Raw genomic sequence first — 16610 nt, 5'->3', positions numbered from 1 at the left:
CTCAGCCATCCAGATGGAGGAAGGACAAAAGTCCAACCTCTTGATGTATTTATTTATGTTGATTTACAGTTCTATAAATAAATAAATAAATAAATAAATAAATAAATAAATACATACATAAATAAATACATAAATAAATTTATATAATATATAAATAAATTATGTATGTATGTATGTATGTATGTAGCTATAGCTCTAGATGTTGGTATGTGGGTAAACTGGATAAACAAACTGAACACCCTGGAGTCCCTATATTGGGAGAAAGGTGGGATATAAGAATATAATAATAATAATAAAAATAAACAGACTGAAACACCCTGGGAAAAAAGACCCATCTTCCATGAAGACAGGAGCCAGGATGTTGAACTGTGATGCTGAGTCCTCCATTGTGACATATGTTCCCTCATAACACACTCTCCATTGTGACACATTGGCGGCCTTTATGGGGAGTAAAATGGAGGGAGAAGGAGGGAGGAGCTGGTTTACTGAGTGTTAGAAGAAAATTACATCTGGTTATTATTATTATCATCATTATATTTTCTTATATCCCGCCGTTCTCCCAATATAGGGACTCAAGGTTTATCTGTAGTAGTGTTCTTTGGCCATGACTGTTACTAAGTTGTTAGTTTTATTCCCATAACTTCTATTACACATTTCTTTTGTAGGAGAGTGGGGTGTGTGTTTGCTTGATTGCTTTAACAATTTTAGAGGAAGAGGAAGACAATTGTCAAAGGAGAGGCAGAAATCAGTCTCCTGAAAGATGTGAGTAGTATTTCTTTCTGGTTAATACAAATAGGAGTTCTCCCTCTATTTGGGCCTTCCAGTTGTGGCCCAGTTCTCTCTTCTAAGTGTTCTTGAAGTTTTGGCCACACTCTGGTGTCAAAATGGACAGATCCTCAGCTGTACATCTCTTTCTTTCTTTCTTTCTTTCTTTCTTTTTTATTTATTTTTAAAATTAATCTTAAAAGCAGGCATAAATAACCACGCAAGGGCGACAAATACAAATGCGTACAAAACAGTAACTACAACAAATCCACAAGGCCTCAACCACAACACAAAAAAGACTCTACTGGGATCAAAAACCTTCCCTAGGATAAACTAAAAAAAGAGGGAAATTCTTTGTGTTAATTTATGTATTATACATTATATACCATATAAATATTGATAAAAATTTGGTAAGAGTATAATCAACGAGAGTAATCTAACATCAACACAAATACAAATGCATACAAAACAATAACTACAACACAAAATCCACAAGACCCTAACCACAACATTGACATAAAAAAGACTTCCTAGACTCTAATCTTGGTTATTATCGACTATTCAATGTCCTTTTACTAATATCCTATAACTCAAATACAATAAAATTCTGCTAATGGTATTAAACTATCATATCTTCCTTTAAGTAACCAAAGGAAGATGTGATAGTTTAATTCCAGTGTTATTGCATTTGTGCTATGGGATATTAGTAAAAGGACAATGAATAGTTGATAATAACCAAGATTAGAGACTAGGAAGCCTTTTTTGTGTTGATGTTGTGGTTAAGGTCTTGTGGATTTTGTGTTGTAGTTATTGTTTTGAATGCATTTGTGTTTGTGTTGATGTTAGATTACGCTCTTTGATTATACTCTTATCAAGACTTTTTTCAATATTTATATGATATATCATGCATAATACATAAATTAACACAAAGAATTTTCCTCTTTTTTTAGTTTATCTTAGGGAAGGTTTTTGATCCCAGTAGAGTCTTAAATATTCTGTCATCAGGAGCCATTCTTCTTTAAATTTATCTGTAGAACCAAATTTAATCAAATGGGTCAATTTATCATTTTCCATGAGATCATATATTTTCCCAGATCCAGTCGGCTATATCTAGTGTGCCGCCTTCTTTCCATTTCTTTGCGTAAATTATTCTAGCAGCAATAATAATGTAAAATAGGATTTTTCCATACTTTTTTCCTGTGTCTATATTTGTAATAAAAATATCTTACATTTCTGTGGTAGTTTAATTGAAGTATTTCGGAGAAAACTTTATGAATTTCTGTCCAGTATTGCTTGGCTTTTATACAAGACCACTCCAATAGTATTTTTTCCCCTTTTTCTCTTTTGACACTCCCTTAATAAGAAACCATCTGAGTGTTATCACAGATTAAAACCAGTATTACGGTATTTGGATGATGACAGTACATGAAGACCAAGCAGGGTTTTTACCCAAGAGATATTTGAGTGATAAAGTAAAATGTGTTTTGGATGTGCTGAAATATTATGAGAGATAAAATGAGAAAAAGGTGGCCTTGATTATTTTTTTAGATGCTGAAAAAGCATTTGATAATGTCAGCTGGCCATTTTTATTTTTATTTTATACTCTCTTCCATGCTGTATTGCCAAAATGGAAAGATCCTCTGTCATACATCTCTTTTTCTTTTTTCGTGCATCCTTGACTTAATAGGAAACCTCACTGTTATCGTTGATTAAAGCCAGTATAATTCTTTATTAAAACAATGAGAAATAAGTCAAGATTTTATCGTTCCTGTGTCAAATGCTGAGGGTGCAAAATTGCACCATTATTAATTGTTGGTGAAATCTTGGACATAGGGAGGGAGGAGAAAGGCAAAAGTGGTATTATTTTCGCATATGTTTCTCCTCTTTCTTGGCTTTGTTTTCACCTGTTTTGGTTTAAGGCCTCCCCACATACACACCAACCTCAAGCCACACAAATAGGAAACATATTATTATTATCATCATCATAATCATCATCATTATTATTGTCCTGCTTTCCCCCCAAAATTGGGACTCACAGCAGCTTACAATTTAAAAAAACAATACAGTGAAAAGCATACAAAAGTGATGCATTAAAACAGAATTAAAATATTACAATAATAAAACCGATCACTCACTGAAAGAATAGCATACAGTGAAATAAAGAGAAAAGTATTTAAAACAGTATACTTTAAAACAATACAACATCCCAACCAGTTCTTTAAAGACTTCCTGTTTTAAAAGCCTGTCTGAATAAAAAGATTTAGACGACAAGGAGGAGGCCATTCTGGCATCCCTGGAGAGAGTGATGAGACACCCCCCTTTTCCAGGTCATGTCTCGGGGAAGCTACCAAGAAGGCCCTCTCTTGTATCCCCACCAACCATGTTTGTGATGGTGGTGGGACTGAGAGAAAGGCCTCTCCTGATGATCTGAGCCCAGGCCGTCTCATACAGGGAAATACAGTCTCCCAGATAACCTGGACCTGGGCCATATGGGGCTTTATAGATCATAACCAGCACTTTGAATTGTGCCCAGAAACAAACAGGCAGCCAGTGAAGCTGTTTCAACAGGGGCATCGTTTGGTCTCTGTAACCTGCCCCAGATTAACAGTCTGGCTGCAGCTCTTTGGACCAGCTGCAGTTTTCGAACACTCTTCAAAGGCAGCCCCAAGTAGAGCACATTACAGTATCCCAAACAAAATGTAACCAAGGCATGTACCACCATGGCCAGATCTGAAGTCTCAAAGAATAGGCACAGTTGGCACACAAGTTTTAGGTCACTGCAGAAACATGGGTCCAAACTGTGAATCTGAGATTTCAAGGGGAGTGTAATACCATCTAGCATAAACAAAGTCCCTATTCCCTGATCTTCCAACTGTCCAGGAGCATCTCTGTCTTGTCTGGATTAAGCTTCCATTTGTTTGCCTTCATCCAGTCCATTATTGACATCAGACACTGGTTCAGTACAGAGACAATTTCCTTAGAGTTAGATGGAAAGGAGAGATAGAGTTGGGTGTCATCTGCATAATGGTGACATTGCACCCCAAATCTCCAGATGACCTCTCCCAGTGGCTTCATGTCAATGCTGAATAAAATGGGGGGCAAAACAGAACACTGTGGGACTGCACAGGACAATGGCCAGGGGACCAAGTCGGAGTCCCCCAGCAACACCTTCTGGCTTTGCCCCTCTAGGAAGGAATAGAACCACTGTAAACAGTATCTCCAAGTCCCATCCCAAAGAGATGGCACAGAAGGATACCATGGCTGATTGTATTGAAAGCCGCTGAGATGGCCAACATAACTAACAGAAACACAGACACCCTGTCCAGTTCCCAGCGTAGGTCATCCATCAAGACAACCAAGGCTGTCTCTGTTCCCTATCCAGGCCTGAAACCAGATTGAAATGGATCTAGATAATCAGTTTTATCCAGAAACTCCTGCAGTTGGGAAGCCACCACACATTCTAATGCCTTTCCCAAAAATGGTAGTTTCGACACTAGTCTATAATTATCCATTGCAGTGGGATTCAACAAAGGCCTCACAACTGCCTCCTTTAGGCAAAGTGGAACACTGCTTTGTTGTAGGGAGGCATTGACTACCCCCCTTCATCCACTCAGCCAGTCCCTCTCTGGCCTGTTTAATAAGCCAAGAAGGACAAGGGTCCAAGACACATGTGGTGCACAATTTGAAAAGTATCCATTAACACTGGACAAAGAGGCACCGAATCCAAAGTATCAACTACAGCATCCGAGTTGGAGCAGATCTGAGCAACTTTATCAACAAAGTACTGTGCAAATTCTTTGCAGTGGGCTGCTAACTGGTCTGTATTTTCTCCTTGAGGGTGTGTGTATGATAGACCCCAGACCACTCAGAACAGCTCTGCTGGATGGCTGCCTGCAGATGCAATTCTGGCAGCAATTTTTTTTTTATTTTATTATTATTTTTTTGCTGTCCACACTGCCACGGAGTACCACTTCAAATAGGTTCTTCGGTCAGATTCATTTCAAGTCTTCCAGCAAATCCACTCACTTACGAATATTTTGTTGTTTTACTCAATAATTCTCTATGGGAGACGAATCCAAAGTAGGATAGAGGTACAAACTCCCAGGTTCTTCAGGTGAACTGTGTAAGCTTCATGGGCTGGGGGTTAGGCTCCCATGGCTTGAAAGGGCCCTTCAAAGTTACTTCTGGGGTGGCACAGTGCCATGGGGGAGGAGAACCCTAACCCCTCCTCTCTGTCTAGCTATCGTCCGATTTCTCTTCTCTCCTTTCTTTCTAAGGTTTTGGAACGAGTTGTTTATTCGTGCTGTCTTGAGTTTCTTGAAGCCAACTCCATCCTCGATCCCTTTCAGTCTGTTTTCCGCCCAAGGCATTCTACAGAGACAGCTCTCACTAAGGTTTCGAATGACCTTTTACAGGCCAAGGCTAATGGCCTTTACTCTGTTCTCATTCTTCTTGATTTGTCTGCAGCCTTTGACACTGTTGATCACTGTCTCCTAGTTGACATACTCTCTGACCTTGGGTTCTCAGACTCTGTTCTTGACTGGTTTAGATCTTACTTGTCTGGCAGATCTTTTGCAGTAGTTGCAGGGGGTCAGACTTCTTCTCCTGTTCCCTTATCTGTCGGAGTTCCCCAGGGCTCTGTTCTGGGTCCCCTTCTGTTTTCTCTCTACACACTGTCCTTAGGAAAACTCATCAACTCCTTTGGCTTTTCCTACCATCTGTATGCCGATGACACCCAGCTGTATCTTTCCGCCCCTGACCTTTCTCCAAGGCTTGAACAGCAAATGTTGTCTTGCCTCACAGCTGTCTCGCAGTGGATGCGCCATCAGCGCTTGAAGCTCAACATGTCCAAGACGGAGCTACTTGTCTTTCCTCCTAAGCCCACCCTTCAACACTCCTTTTCTGTCTCTGTGGACAACATTTCTATTCAACCAGTCCAGCAAGCCCGCAGTCTTGGTTTTATCTTTGATTCTTCTCTGTCGTGTATCCCTCAGATCCAGACCACAGCCAAGGCTTATAGATTCTTTTTGTACAATATTGCCAAAATCCGACCATATCTCTCCGCCTCTACTGCCAAGATCCTGGTCCATGCCCTAGTGATCTCACGACTTGATTACTGTAATGTCTTCCTGGCTGGGCTTCCTCTTTCTCACCTCCGTCCTTTAATCTCTGTTCAGCATTCAGCTGCACGCATTATCACTTCCACCCACCGCTCTGACCACATCTCTCCTGTGTTGGCATCCCTTCACTGGCTCCCCCTCCCTTTCCGTATTCAGTACAAGCTCCTGCTGTTGACGTTTAAAGCCCTCCATGGACTGGCCCCTCCTTACTTATCAGACCTTCTTTCTCCTCACCTTCCCACCAGGGCCCTCCGTTCTGGTAGTCAAGGGTTCCTGTCTCAGCCCAGGATTTCCTCTGCCCCATCCCGGATTCGCCCCTTTTCACTCGCTGCCCCTCACTCCTGGAACCTTCTTCCCCCACAAGCAAGAGCCATCACTTTTTTAACCAGCTTCAAAATGGAGTTGAAAACCATCCTGTTCAGAGAAGCCTTCCCAGGCATTACATAATTGTCGCTTACTATCAGATGTTCTTTTGTTGCTTGTTTATCGATCCATTTCCTGTATTGCTATGTATTGTACTGTATATGTATTATCCTACTTGAGAGTATGTATTTTCCCTGGAAAATGATTAACCTTCCATTATGAAGCCAAACCCTCCCTCCAGTCCATCTGCCTTGGTCCAGGCCTTGGAGGTAGAGAAGAACTGCTGGACCTCTTACCCTTTCCCTCCACCGCTCCCTTCTCCTTCTGTGTCATGTCTTTTTAGATTGTAAGTCCAAGGGCAGGGAACCGTCTAATTAAAAAGATTGTATGTACAGCGCTGTGTAAATTTACAGTGCTTCATAAATAAAGGTTAATAATAATAATAATAACTTACCATTCAGGATCAGTTGTGCAACTTTTAAAGTGACTTGATTGCTGACCATGTAGAAAAGCCATGTTTTAAAAATAGTGGAGGTCACAGGACTCAGGGAGCAGCTATCAAAGGGCAGAGGGAGAAGCAGACGAAATAGTTGGGCTATTGTGAGGGAAGGCATCAGAGTAGGATGTTGTTTGAAATGTGTCCAGTTCAACATGCAGAACCTTGGCTTCAAGCCCCCTGAGATGAAAGGGCTGTTGTGGAAGACCAGGTAGTTAACTTGGTCTAGGATGAGCATCCGGACGTGGTCTCTGTTCCAGAGAGCTGCATGGATTAATCCATCACAGCTTTTCCTACTGGGCTTCTCTGTGAAGCAGCCGTGGGCATGACCTTATCTATGAATACTCATAAAAACAGAAGGACTATTTAATTCTGTCTATTTCATTCAATGGGATTTAAGCAAAAGCAAGTGTGAATGGAATGGATTGCAGCTTTAATTTCTTTTAGGAATTTTCTTCAGTCCATTAACTAATGATTTAATGGCTACCTAGAAGGGCTCACCTCCTAAAGCATTTTTGTGCATGATTGTTAGAAGTAGAGATTTTGCAGCATTACCTTTGATCAGGCTGAATGATGTAGGATTCTTTGTCCAATGTGGCTTTATCATTTCATGTGGGAAGGCCATCCATCTAAGCGTTCATTAGTCCATTGCCCAACAAGGTCATTGTTCCCCATCCAAGGGCATTCTGGATGTAGCCTAAGCTCAGCTGAAGGCTGAAAATAGAGAGTCCATCCATACTTGGAGACTCCATTTCTCACCATCTGCTCCCCTTCCCTCCCTTCTAGGCTGAGTAGGCTGTATCGGTTCTGCCGCAGGAAGAGCCGCAAAGTTGCCCGAGCTCCAATGAGCATCCCTGGCAGTCCTGAAAATACTCCTGGAAATGAAGGGAACTGGACCCCAACAAGACCTCGCCAGTGGTTCTGCAGGGGATGCCAGCGGCCACATCTTCTGTGCAAGAAGCCAGTTGGCCATCATTTTGCTGATCCCCAAACCCTGATGGACAAGCTGCAGTGGATTCTTGAAGAGAGAGCCAGTGCTTTGGGTGAGAAGATGTTCAGGGGTCCAGATGATCAGTGAGGAGGAAAGCAAGGATCTCTATACTGTACCTGGGTGAAAGAGAGGGAGTGCCTGGAGTTGGAGCTCCCGAATTCCAGAATGTCGGAGATTCAAGTTTCCTAAGGCTTCAGCCTTTGATAAGGAAACAAAAATATCAAAAATATCAAAGCCAAGCCTGTTAGGGTCTAGCTTTTAAATCAGCAGAGAAACGGTCATTGTCTAACAATGCTTTTCTAAGAACAGGCTGACTCAAAGACAACACAAATTGCTTTAAGTTTAAAAACTTTACTAATAGCTTAAATCTACATATGCATGGAAGCTACATCCTAACCTATCTAATGAATAGTTCAGGTAAAAGAAGAAATCTTTATCTCATTATCTTTGAGAAGAAAGTTGAGAGAGCAAGGAGATGGGAGACCACAGAAAGCAGGAGAATCTTTTGTGTGAGAAAAACTTCCTAAAAGGAAGTGAGCTGAATCACATGATTGGTTTACCAATTTACAAAGGTATTTATTGCTTCTATGATTCAGTGGAACCCTCCCTCTCTCTCTCTCTCTCTGGCTTTGCTTCGCGAACGAAGATTCAGGAAGGACTCATCCCGCACTTTGTGGAACCAAATGGCATGCAAATAGAGAGAAGATAAGGAGATGCATGCAAGGAAAATCCTATCTATCTGAGGAGGGGGAGAGAATGCAATGATTTTCCAACACAGAAGGGTTCAGAGGAAGGAGAGCAGCAACATCCCCTGGAAAAGAAGAAGACCAAGCTCACATGATCCTTCATTCCTTTTTGAAATATAAAAACTATAGAAAGATGGAGTCACCTTTGTCAGCCAGAGAGATAGTTTTTGAAATAAAGGCTTGGAGTTACTAGAGGAAAGGAATAGTGAGTGCATCTTGACCTGAATGGAAGCTGGCACCAGTAGAAAGACATAACATAAACTACTGAGATAAGGATACATAGTAGATACAGTGGTACCTCGGGATACGAAATACCCAGGTTACGAAATTTTCGGGATACGAAAAAATCCCATAGGGAATTATTGTTTCGGGTTACGAATGTTTTTTCGGGTTACGAAAAAACTTTTGGTGCTTTTTTCGGCTTTTTCGCACGGAATCGCGGCTTTTCCCCATTAGCGCTATGGCAATTCGGCTTACGAAGGCTTTTCGGGTTACGAAAGCGGCCGCGTTACGAATTAATTTCGTAACCCGAGGCACCACTGTATTCAGAAGCAAGGTTAGAAGGAGACTACTGAATTCCTACAGGAGGGGGTAAATAGTGATGATGCAGTTTTAATGTATGCATGTATTTCTGTTCTGATTGTAAGAATTCTGTATGTTTAAATTGTAATTAGCCAATCAGGTGTATTGAAGAACCTTCTTTGTCTTGAATAATATAAAAAGAGCTATTTTGTCTTGTTCGGGGTTCTCAGCTTTTTGGAACTTGAATTCCACTGAGTTCAATGTTTTCCTTTGTCGACAACTGGAAATAAACTTATGGATTTTCAATTACTAGGTCCTCTTGCCGATCCTATTGATCTGCCAATCCTAGAAATCTAAGTTTCCTGAAATTTCTGTTACAATTTCTTTTATCAACAGAAGGGGTGCAATGTTCCTGGCCTCTTCCAACCCTTCAATCAGAGAGGAATCTGCCCCTGAACTTAACAGGGATTGCAGTGATGATGAAGAAAATCAACAAAAGGAAGCAGGTACTACCTCCCCACCTGCCTCCCCACCCAAAGGCTGACTTTCTGCAACTCTTTTTGGGATGCCTCTTCACACTGTAAGACTCTGGGTGTTGAGATTCTGTACTTCAACCCATTGGGCCCGGGTATTCAGAAATCTGGAAGTCCTGGGTACCTAGAGGTAGACCTTATTGCCTGAAACCCTGCGGCTAGGAAGAGCCCCATTCCCAGTCACAAGGGCAAGGAGGTGATGAGGCTCACAAAGGTCCTCCTTACTCACAGCCTTACTCTCTTGACTCACAGCCTATCCTGTTGTGCCCTGACCAGGAGAAGCTGGACTTCCTCCGGGCTCTTTCAGCCAGCTGCACTGAGGCACTGGAGAAGGGGTGCAATGACCTGGGGCTTCCCCACAAGAAGGATGAACTAGTCGAGGCCATTGTGGTGAGTAATTCCTGAAAGAGGTTGTTGAGCAACCCTAGACTTTGGGTACTGGGGAGTAAGAAAGCTCCCTTTTGGGGGTGGGGAAACTTGAGAGTAAAGTCTGGATAGGGCTCTTTTCCCATTGTCTCAGTTTTGTTTGGGAGGCAGCAAGGGGACTTACCGGACCTTCCCTCTCCACTCTGAATTTCACCTCTTTCTCTCTCTTTCAGGTGGTGATGGAGAGTCTACCAGTCACGGCTATGCCCACTCCTGTGCTCTCTTGTGCCATGCTGGCTCTCTACCACCTGAGGTACCTAGACTGCTTCAGTGTCAACAGGGCATTTGAGGAGAGGGAGGGAGCCCTCCTAAAGGATCCTCCCTCCCTCCCTCCCTTTTGTTGACAGATTTCTCCTTTTTTCCCACCAGCAAGTTCCAGCCCTCCCTTGATCGGGATCTTGAATCCCATGTCCTTCGCCTGGTTTTATATTACGTCTTCACTATGGAGAGCACAGCTGTCCGCAGTCAGGTACGTTTGGATCAACCCCAACCTGGGTTTGGTTTCTGTTGCCTCAGCTCCCTGAGGGATGTCCTTCTTCAGGCGGCCAGTCCCCAGAACATACAGGTACTCCAGGGAAGTCAGAAGGAGGTTGTATTTGGAGGTATTTTGCTACAAAAGCAAACCTTCCTTTTGTGTCCAAATAACTGTCTCCTGCTGGGGTGGCAATCCTAGCCCAATAATTTAATTTATATGTAGGCAGATTGTGTTTTTGCAAAGATGACTCTGGGTTAAATCATTGAGTTTCGTGCTTAGGAAAGTCAGTCAATAGAACTTATGTAGTGTCAGCTTAGCTATTTGCTATTGGTTCCATGGGCCTTCTCCTGAGAGTCACAAGAGGATTTAGGTTTCCGTGCCTTTTCTTATTCCCATGCCTCCTATTCTTTTTTCCTTTCAGGACTTCTGCATCTCTTCATGCCTCACTCTTGAGGTTCTTCTGGAGGGTTTATTAGCGGGGGATGCAACTTCGGCCCACCTTCTATTCCTGATCAAGGTCAGTGTTTCCAAGAGATGATGAGCCATTCAACCTGCTCTTCAAAATCTGCAGGAGACTCCCTTAAGAGATGATTTTATGGGTCACTCTCTCAGGACCACTTTGGATTAGATGAGAAAAGGCCCATGCAAAAAAAAATTGATAAAAATGTGATCCCTGTGACTGCAGTTTAGAAACAGGAGAACCCCTTGTGGAAAAAAAAACAGGGTAACTCCATTATCTCTCTAGCAATAGAAGTAGTGGATGCAATAATAATAATAATAATAGGATTTATTTATATACCACCCAATCACTGGGAATCCGAGCGGTTTACAACAGAGATGATAATAGACGGTTCCCTGCCCTCAGGTTTACAATATAAAAGACACGACACAAAAGGAGAAGGGAATGGTGAGAGGGGGAGGGGATCAGGTCCAGCAGTTCTCTCCCTCTGAGGCCTGGACCAAGGCAGATTGACTGGAGGGAGGGCTCTTCTTCTTCAGGCTAGCCCTGATGGAGCTGGGCCAGCCTATTCTCTCCCTCCTAGGCCAAAGGATGACAGTTAAGGAGGGAGGAGCCTCTTTCTTCAGGCTAGCCCTGATTAGGGTTGCCCTAATTGTCCACCATTACCAGGGACAAAATGTGGAACAAATTCCAGGCCAAATTGTATGTTATTATGTTAAGAAAGGGCTCTTCAGCAAGGCTTGGGTGAAGCACAGGAACTTCTTCCAGATGCTGTACAGGTTCTAAGCTTCTGCTTCTTTCCACAGCATATTAACTTCTGGCTGGAGTCATCAGGCAACAAAGAAAAAATGCGGGCCCTTACCTGTGCTTCAGCTTTGATTGGGCATGCAATCTATGTCTTAGGGCCTAAAGTGAGTACCACAAAATGCCAGCCTGGCTTGGAGATCCTAGTTCTCAGGTATTCTTACCTGAGAGGAATGAAAGCCCAAGGAGAGTCTGACAGAGCACTATAGGGGAGAAAACTCTCTGGGTTTCTTTTCTTTCAGACATCAGAAAAACACCCAGAATGGGGAAGTCTGGTCTGTCAATACAAGCTCCATGTTGCTTCCAGTAACCCTGTTGTGAGCCAGGCAGCTAGGGAAGTCCTTTCTTCCCTCTACAAGTTCTTCTTGCACCAGAGAGGTGAGTAAGCTGGAAAGGAGGAGGCAAGCACTCTCCTCACTGCAAGAAACATCAAGAACCCAGACTATTCTGCTAGAAAAACCAGGATGCCAAGTGATAGTACAAAGTTATATTTTTCTTTCTTCCTTTCAGGGCTTAGCCAAATTCTCAGCAAAGACCTCTGGTGCCAGGAGGACTGTGGTACAGAAATGCTGGGATACATTGACACCTGCATGGCTGCGGAGGTAAGGATATCCCCTGTCCCTTTTAGTTCCCAATTTCCTTTTAGGGACAAACTATGAATCTGAGCAACTTGGAAACTCAGCCATTTGGAGCACAGTTTCTACCTGCTTGGGAAGAAAATCCTCTGCCCCTTAGTGATGTAGAAATGGCTTTATTGGTATAATAAAAATCACTTTAACCAGAGTCAAATGAAGGAGGACGGGACATGTTCAGTGGCCTCTAAGACTTCTGCATTCACATGAAGGGGAGAAAGGGAGAAGGGGGGGGGGGAAGGAACAGGGAATTGGAGAGATCCTTTTGATTTTGCTGGAAGTATGACTGGGACTAGAAGGATGGCGAGTACCTGAGAGATCCCTCATTGTTGCACCAGATGGGGGAAAGTTTGGGAAGAAGGAGGGGGAAAAGGATATACTTTTTCAGCCTCACTTCTCAGAATGTCCCCACCATGACATGACAGAAGCAAAGGGCTGAGGGATGGAGCCAAGAGGCTTTTAGTAGTCTCTATTCCTCAGCAAGGGAAGAATATTCTCAGGAAGAGAATATTCTGTTGTCCTTTAGACAGCTTTTGTGAAAACAGACAGAGGGGACAGGAAGTAGAATAGTGGTAAAACAGAGTCCTAGTTAACTCTGTCTTCCAAAGGACAAGCAGCTGTCTTCTTCCTTCTTTGTGCTCTTTGCCGCCATACTGTACTCTAGCTAAACTCTAGAAGAGGAAAATTCTTGTTACATTGGTCCATGTGTGTCCCTTGTTTTTCTTCTGTCCCAACCCTGCAATACTCCCTTAGAGTAACGCAACCATATTTGGATTTCAGGCATTCAGTGAAATTCTTAACCAAGCACAGAAGGCGGAAATGATCAAAACTGCCTGGTTGGCCTCATATAACTTTTGGTTAACTACCAGCGTACCTGGCATTTTGATACTCTATGCCCTTGTGGGAAAAGCTGATGTCTTTTTATTGGACAAAAATGTAAGTGAGCTAATAAGGTAGGTTGAAACTGGGGAAAGAGCAGGGCCTGCTTCCTTGTGAGGGCCAGTGAGGCAGTGGAAGCTGGGCTCAGAGGACCTTTGATGAATGGTGATATGGTTGGCCATCCTTCTCAAGCTTCCCTCTCCCCTCCCAGGCTGTCTCCAGTTCTCAGAGGAAGTACTGTAGTTTCAAGAATAATTAAGATCTCATCCTATTACCTCTTGCAGACAGAAGATTCCTTTTGCTAGACTAAGATTGTTGATATGGATCGAATCCAACATATTTGGATGCTCCTTGGGGATGTAGTTGTGGGACTGATCAGGTGTGTGATGCTACTCAAAATGGAGCCTTTCACCACCTGTGTGATGAAGTCACATCCCAAGAACCATCCACAGTGGTAAAATGCAGAGTTGGAGGAGGTAACAGGGAAAGGGATTTCTTTAAAATCTTAGCCAACCTCCCTCTAAAGCTCTGGAAGTGCACCTGAGGCTATCTCAAATTGGAGTATGCCCTACTATAGAAATGACAAAGAATCAGATTGGGAAGTCTGATGGGTTGCATTTTCTATTTTTCTAGCCAGAGCTTGTGTATAAGAGAACCACAGATGCCATCTATAGCCTGCAGAAAGAGAAAAAGGTCCCAAGGATACTGGAAGTCCTCTTGTATGCCCAAGGTAATGGCTCTGCCAAATGCCTGAACCACTAGAATTTTGCTGCTGAGCACCTAGAATTCTGCAGGTTGAAGGATGGAATTGTAGGTGCTCTTTAATCTGTCCAAAGGGTCTCTCATTCAGGTGGTATCAGGCTCTGGTTCTCTTGTTCCTTGACCAAAGTGGAAATGCCAGTATTGTGAAACATTCTATGGAACAGAGATGCTTAATGGGAAGAAGGGTCTTTTGACATCAGGGAGCTACAATAGCCTATGTACCCTGAAATTCCTGGAAAAGGAAGCAAGAAGAGGAGGGAGCCTGTATCTAGAGGTGTGTGTTTTTGAAGCACAGCCTCTCCGTCTCCCCACACATCCATAATCTTCATCTCTGAACCCTTGAAATTTCTCCTTTTGGAAGAGGCAAATATTCCTTTTCTTCTTTTCTCTCTTCTACAGATGATGATGTGCTTGAAGATCTTGTCTACTGAGCTGTCTGTCAGAACGCACCCTCTGGAGTCAGACAATTTGGACACAGAGTCACATGCCCAGGAACTTAACAGCTCCCAATGACAGTGATCTCTTTGAATCTGGGGAGCTGGGGCCTGAGGCAGAGGGAGGCCCTATTCTCCAGAAGGAGATGGCAGATACTACAAATCAGCAGAGAAATACAGAGAAATTACTCCACTTTCTGCAGCTATTCAATAAGAGATGCTGATTAATTGAGCCAATGGTATTTTGAGACAGCTGCCTATAAAACACCTAGCAGCTTCCTGGCATCTTTGCTGCTTGCAACTCTTTTGACTGGCAGAAAGTCCTGAAGATTTCCCCATTAACCAGTTAAAGATGGCATTCATAATCAGCCTGTTTACTAATCCAGCTGCAAAATAGTCCACCTCCAATCAAGCCCTCTCCTGACCAACCTTGCTGACTTTCTGAGGAAAATGAGAAGGGTATGGGAAGACCCCATGCAAGCTAAAACTTTCAAGTGATACATCCATCACCTTCACCTAGGGAAGGGGTCTGTGACTACTTGGACTTCCACCTTTCAGCTATTGGCTCAGGACTTGGCCTGGAACAATGCAGCTCTTCAGAACCAGTATAAAGATGGTTTGGCTGGTGCTATATTGGCCCAGATTGGATGAGCTGGCCTGTTGGGCTGTGCCTACTTCTTGCATCCCTGTGTCCTCATCAGTAGAACCACATTCCCATGCAGCATTTGCAGGACCCTCATCATGTAAAGACCATTGATGGTTATCTACTGCACTCCAGATCTTTGACCCTTGAAGCCACTGTGCTGCTACTCAAGATCCAGGGCCACAGTGAGCAGCTGCGGTTCTATTTAACAACAGTATCTCAGTTTTCCTTGGTCCTGGCAATGCCATGGCTCATCTGGCATGATCCCTATATCTCTAGGTGGGAGGTATTTTTTGCATCTGGGTTTTGCCAGGAGCATTCATGGATAGAACAGTTGCATGCTGCTCAAGACTCAAGAGCCAATGGAGCCTCCTATAATAAATAATAATAAATAAAACTTATTTATATCCCGCCTCTCTGTCAGTGACCATTGAGGCAGCTTACAAGTTAAAACTTACATACAATCCCATATCCCCAATCCCACCCTCCCCTTAAAACATCAATTAAACTTTAACAATTTAAAATCATACATCAAAACAATATCATCAGTATCACCAATAATCAGGCAATAAACTGTAGAGAATTCAGAGGTGTAAGAGGTTTCAAATTGATGGCTGTGTTTTCTATTTGGGAAAGGCTTGCCGAAAGAAATTCTTCTTGACAGCTTTTTTAAAGCTGTCTAGACTGGTGATGTGATGGATCTCTTCTGGCAGGCCGTTCCATAATTTGGGAGTGGTTGAAGCGAAGGTCCTCTGGGTGGTTGCAGTTAGTCTAGTTATTATAGGTTGCAATAAATTCCTCCCAGAGGACCGGAGTGTGCAAGGTGGATTGTACAGAAGGAGGAGGTCCCGGAGATAGGTTGGACCCAAACCATTTAGAGCTTTAAAGGTGATAACCAACACCTTGTACTGCGCCTGGAAACTAATAGGCAGCTAGTGAAGCAAATTTAGAATAGGTATTATTAGATCGCTTTTGGTGATCTAATGTTCTGGCTGCCATGTTCTGAATTAACTGAAGTTTCCGAACTAAGCATAAGGGTAGCCCCATGTAGAGAGCATTGCAGAAATTGAGTTGGTAGGTTACCAGCACATGCAGTACAGTTTCTAGGACCCCCCCCCCCCCACTTCCAGGAAAAGATGCAGCTGGCGTATCAGCCGAAGCTGATAACAGGCACTTCTGACCATCGCATTTGCCTGATTTGTCATCCAGAGCAACGAATCTAGGAGCACCCCCAAACTGCGAACACAGTCCTTTGAGGAGAGTGTGACCCACATCCAGGACTGAAGATTGTATCAGATTACCTGGATTGGGCTCGTACTGTAAGTACTTCCGTTTTGTCTGGATTTACCTTTAGTTTTTTTCCCCTCATCCTGTCCATTACTGCTCTAAGATAGTCATTGAGAGGAGAGACGCCCTCTGAAGTCAAAGCTGTAGACCGAGATATGGAGAAATATATCTGGCTGCCCAGAACACTTTGCTGCCATACATGTTTCCCCAATGCTGTTGGATCATATCTGGGAGCAGAAAGGCCATGATGCATTTCTGCAGATACATCCAAG

At 43.1% G+C, this 16610-nt stretch overlaps 1 protein-coding gene across 4 annotated transcripts; it reads left to right on the top strand.

Moving 5' to 3' along the window:
* The first annotated feature begins 485 nt into the window (after positions 1-485).
* On the top strand, positions 486-15409 carry LOC121923287. Of its 4 annotated transcripts, none has more exons than XM_042453582.1 (13): positions 486-762; positions 7531-7787; positions 9400-9509; positions 9813-9926; positions 10136-10215; positions 10332-10431; positions 10859-10954; positions 11704-11808; positions 11944-12079; positions 12212-12303; positions 13114-13269; positions 13850-13942; positions 14374-15409. In XM_042453582.1, coding segments are annotated over exons 1-13 (1455 nt in total). In that variant the 5' UTR covers positions 486-760; the 3' UTR covers positions 14488-15409. The 4 variants fall into 4 exon arrangements, with proteins under 4 accessions (XP_042309516.1, XP_042309515.1, XP_042309517.1 ...); XM_042453581.1 differs by having other exon boundaries at positions 9789-9926; XM_042453583.1 differs by having other exon boundaries at positions 9789-9926; positions 13846-13942.
* Positions 15410-16610: the final 1201 nt, after the last annotated feature.

Source organism: Sceloporus undulatus, chromosome 2 (genome assembly GCF_019175285.1).
Source record: "Sceloporus undulatus isolate JIND9_A2432 ecotype Alabama chromosome 2, SceUnd_v1.1, whole genome shotgun sequence".
NCBI lineage: Eukaryota > Metazoa > Chordata > Lepidosauria > Squamata > Phrynosomatidae > Sceloporus > Sceloporus undulatus.
This window is presented reverse-complemented; position numbering and strand designations above follow the sequence as displayed.